Source organism: Cystoisospora suis (genome assembly GCF_002600585.1).
Source record: "Cystoisospora suis strain Wien I chromosome Unknown contig_4363, whole genome shotgun sequence".
NCBI lineage: Eukaryota > Apicomplexa > Conoidasida > Eucoccidiorida > Sarcocystidae > Cystoisospora > Cystoisospora suis.
The window spans coordinates 1-3,788 of NW_027157155.1; the positions used below are offsets into that span (position 1 = coordinate 1).

General features: G+C 41.1%; 1 protein-coding gene across 1 annotated transcript; it reads right to left on the bottom strand.

Annotated features, from left to right (window-relative positions):
- Positions 1–447: 447 nt before the first annotated feature.
- CSUI_007998 (dna topoisomerase) lies at positions 448–3,710 on the bottom strand (the record flags this gene model as incomplete). The annotated part of the gene is made up of 3 exons (XM_068068138.1): positions 2,906–3,710; positions 1,777–1,954; positions 448–599 (listed from the first exon to the last, which is right to left on the bottom strand). Coding segments are annotated over exons 1-3 (435 nt in total), but the record flags the coding sequence as incomplete, so codon positions are not given.
- Between the last annotated feature and the right edge of the window lie 78 nt (positions 3,711–3,788).

Genomic DNA, 3,788 nt, shown 5'->3' on the forward strand with positions numbered 1-3,788 from the left:
AGAGAGAGAGAGAGACTGGAGATAAAGAGAGAGACGAGTAGGTAACGAAGACCTATATAGAGACGCAAGATACAGAGAGGGAGACAGAATACACATAGAGGTAGATGATCCTGTCGACACTCGACACATACGTCCTATGGAAAGAGAAGATATATATAGAGAGAGAGACAGAGAAAGATCCATCTGTATGTAGCGAAGCCTTCTGAAGATCAGTGACGTATTGATTAAGAATGCATGCTACACAGATGAATAGCTAGACAAATCAAGAGAGAGATCAATAGCTAGATAGATAGCTTATCCCACAAATACTTGAGAGAAAGGAGAGTGACATAGTATCGAGAAGGTGTGGAGCGAAGAAAAGACATTCATCCCCTATCTATCCTCTCTATACATATATGTATATATGTAGCTCCTCTCCAATCTATATGTTGAAGGTGTTTGCCTACCTTCTCCATCATTCCAGATAGATATACGGCCTGTTTGGCTATTAATGTCGATCTTAATTGCGGACATGCGGCGAGCTCCTGGCTTAATAGGTTTATCTTTCTTCTCTTCTCCTTCACGAGCTTTAACGTCTGCGGCATTCACTAAAATCTCATCTGAAAGAAAAGGAGAGAAGAGAAGAAATGAAGAAAGAGAAGAGGGAAGAAGAAGAAGAAAAAGAGAAGAGATACAAAGAAAGCAGAGTGTGTCTATTGAAGAGAGAGGTTTGTTGCATGCGACGATCGTGTAAGCGAGAGATGAAATAGAAAGAGGAAAGAAAGAAAGAGAGAAAGGTTGCTTTCTCTCTCTGTTTGAGAGAATTATCGAAGAAGACATGAAAGAAAAGAAAAAGGGGAGAAATGAAGACATAAGAAGCAACGTGTACATACATCTATACAGGTGGGCATCTATGTATGAATATCTATGTATGAATATTCCTTTGCTTATCGATCGACCATCTTTTTGGATGATACGTGGAAAGAAGTGAAAAGAAAATGTCGATTCGGTTTTCTTCTCTTGCATTTTGTGACAGAAGGGAACCCACGAAGTAAGGAGAGTAGAGAAGGATGTAAATTAGCTCATTCCTCCCTTCACTCATGCAACCCTCGAAGAAAAAGAAGAGGAAAATACAGAAGGATAAAGGCGTCGTATGTAGACATACTGCAGTCCGTGCTTATATTCGGAGAAGAAAAAATATAAGGAAGATGTTTGACGCAAAGTGAATCGTAGCTCCTCTTCTTTTCTTGCAGCCATTCTCTCTGTCTCTCTCGATCAGAGAGGGTCAAGGCGAGCTGATCTGGAGGTTCTTCCCGGGTGTATATACAGACAACATACGAGAGGCATGATATGACTCTGATAAGAAATCCATGGATAGATAGGTGTCTTTATTTCGGCGGAAGAAAGAAAAGTCTGAGAGAGATGGAAAGATCTATAAGAGGAGCAACTGCAGGAAGCCCCGTGAGGGGAAGAGCCTCGTTTATGCCATCTTACACTTCTTCCTACTCTTCACGATAGACGTTAAGGACAGAGATGGATAGATACACAGGAGATAAACAGGCAGAGTAGATGGATAGGTAGATACATAGAAGAGAGACAGAGAGATAGATAAATAACGGATGAGAGAGATATATATATATATAGATAGCTGGATTGGAGACAGGTACATAAATACAGGATACGTAGAGAAAAGATAGATACAGACGGGATAGAGAGATAGATGAGAGAGAGAAAGAAGAAGCAGGTAGTTAGATAGATAGATGGAGGTGTGTGAATTATGTTGAAGGGCATCCGTACCGACAATTTTGTATAGGCCTGGCACATAGTTGATAGTTTTGAAGGTCATGGAAGGAGACTGCTCTGAGCCCTCTGCATCTTCCATAACCCATAGCTGCTGTGTATGCACTTCTGTACTCCCTATGTAAGTATCCGGGCGAAGTAGGATATGCTCCAGCTGAGATTTCTTCTGGTATCTCTGAAAGCAGAAAGATAAGAAGAAAGACAGAAAGAGTGAGAAAGAATGAGAGAAAGGGTGGGAAAGAAAGAGTGAGAAGGAAAGAAAGAAAGAAAAGAATGAGACGAGGGAAGTACAGAAGAAAAAGAAAAGACAGAAGAGAAAAGAACAAATAAGTAGAAGAGATGGTGTATGTATGTATGTATAGATAGATGTACACTTGTAGGCATACATGTCTCAATGCTAAGATGTCACAGCTATCTTTGGAGACGGGTGTCTCAGTTGAACTGAAGAAGCACGGCACAGACGAAGAGGGAGAGATAGGTAGATACATAGAGAGTGAAAATGAATATATCAAAGAGAGATAGATAGGCCGGAAAGCCGTGAAGGAGATGAAAAAGGAGAGAGAAAGAGGAGAGAAACAAGAAGAAGGTCGAGAGAGAGAGGAAGAAAAAGGAGAAGACAAAGAAGACATGATGAGGCAGAGAGAGACGAAGAAGGTCAATGGAAGGTCATGGAGGTAGTCAAACCTCCCGATTGTGGATTCATACGTATCGCATCACACTATATCGACATATATGTAGATAAATCGACAAGAGAAAAAGACTTAGAGAGAAAGACCAGGTTGCTATATCTCTTAAGAGACAACAAGAGTAACCCATACAGAGAGAGAAAGAGAGAAAGACAGGCACACACGCTTCGGCCCGGGAAGGCCTTTGAATCCCCTGTGCCTACGACCACAAGAGGTAAAGACACGTGTGTATATACATAAGAGATGCCGTAGAGGTCATCGTAAATAACTTTGTATGAAACATGAGGTGAAAGACAGAAAGTCAAAGAGAATGAATAGAAGGAGATGATGATAAGAATTAAGAGAAGCAGTCATGAAAAGACTCTCTCCGAGCTGATACTGACGGAGTGGATGTCTACGATGTGCCGAGGAGCGCATGCATGAGATGCCTGGGTACATACCTGTTCTATAGTCTTTGTATTAGCTGCCTTCTTCTTATTCTCCTTCTGCTGAGAAGGAGAAGGAGAAGGAGAGGAGAAGCTATCTTCATCTTCCGAAGAGGACATTGTCGCTCGACGAGTGACTAGACTTCTCTTAGAAGTTGGGTTAGTGAGGAGAAAAGCAATCAAGGAGATTTGAAAAGCATAAGGAATAGCTAGTTGGGAGAGAATGAGGTGAAAAGAAAAGAAAAGAAGACAAGATCGGAGATAGATTTGGATAGCAGGGAGACAAAGAGGAAAAGAAGTCTTTTAAATGATTGACAAAAAAGAGAGAAGCGAAAAAACAAAGCACAAGATCTCTCTTGATCTCTTCTTGTAACTAGAGAAGTTAACCAGGTGTATGTACACATGTATGTGTACATACACCTGAATGAGTAGAACCCACTGCCTTTCCTCCCTCTCTCCTTTCCTCCTTGTTCTCCAATCTTCTTCGTCTTCCTTACTTTACTCCGTGCGAACTTGAAGACATCAAAAGAGAGAAGGAAAGAAAGAAAGATAAAAGACGAGAAACGATGATGCTGAAGAAGATGCAAATGACGTGCTGGTGAGGTGTACATACACCTCAGCAAGTGGAAGAAGACTCGATAGAAAAAAAGGAATTACAACTAAAGCAATGAGCGATGGACTTCCGATGAATGTTTGGAAGAGACCTAACAGCGCATGCCAGCCTGACTACTTCCCTTGAGAGAGGAAAAGAAAAAGGAAGAAGATGACGAAAAAAGAAGAAGAATAGTAGACAAAACAGATAGATATCTATTGATGTCTCTGAGACAAGAAAGAAGAACATACTAGGAAAGGATCTTCATTCATCTTTTGTTTTCGAGCGAGCAGGTAGGTGTTGCGA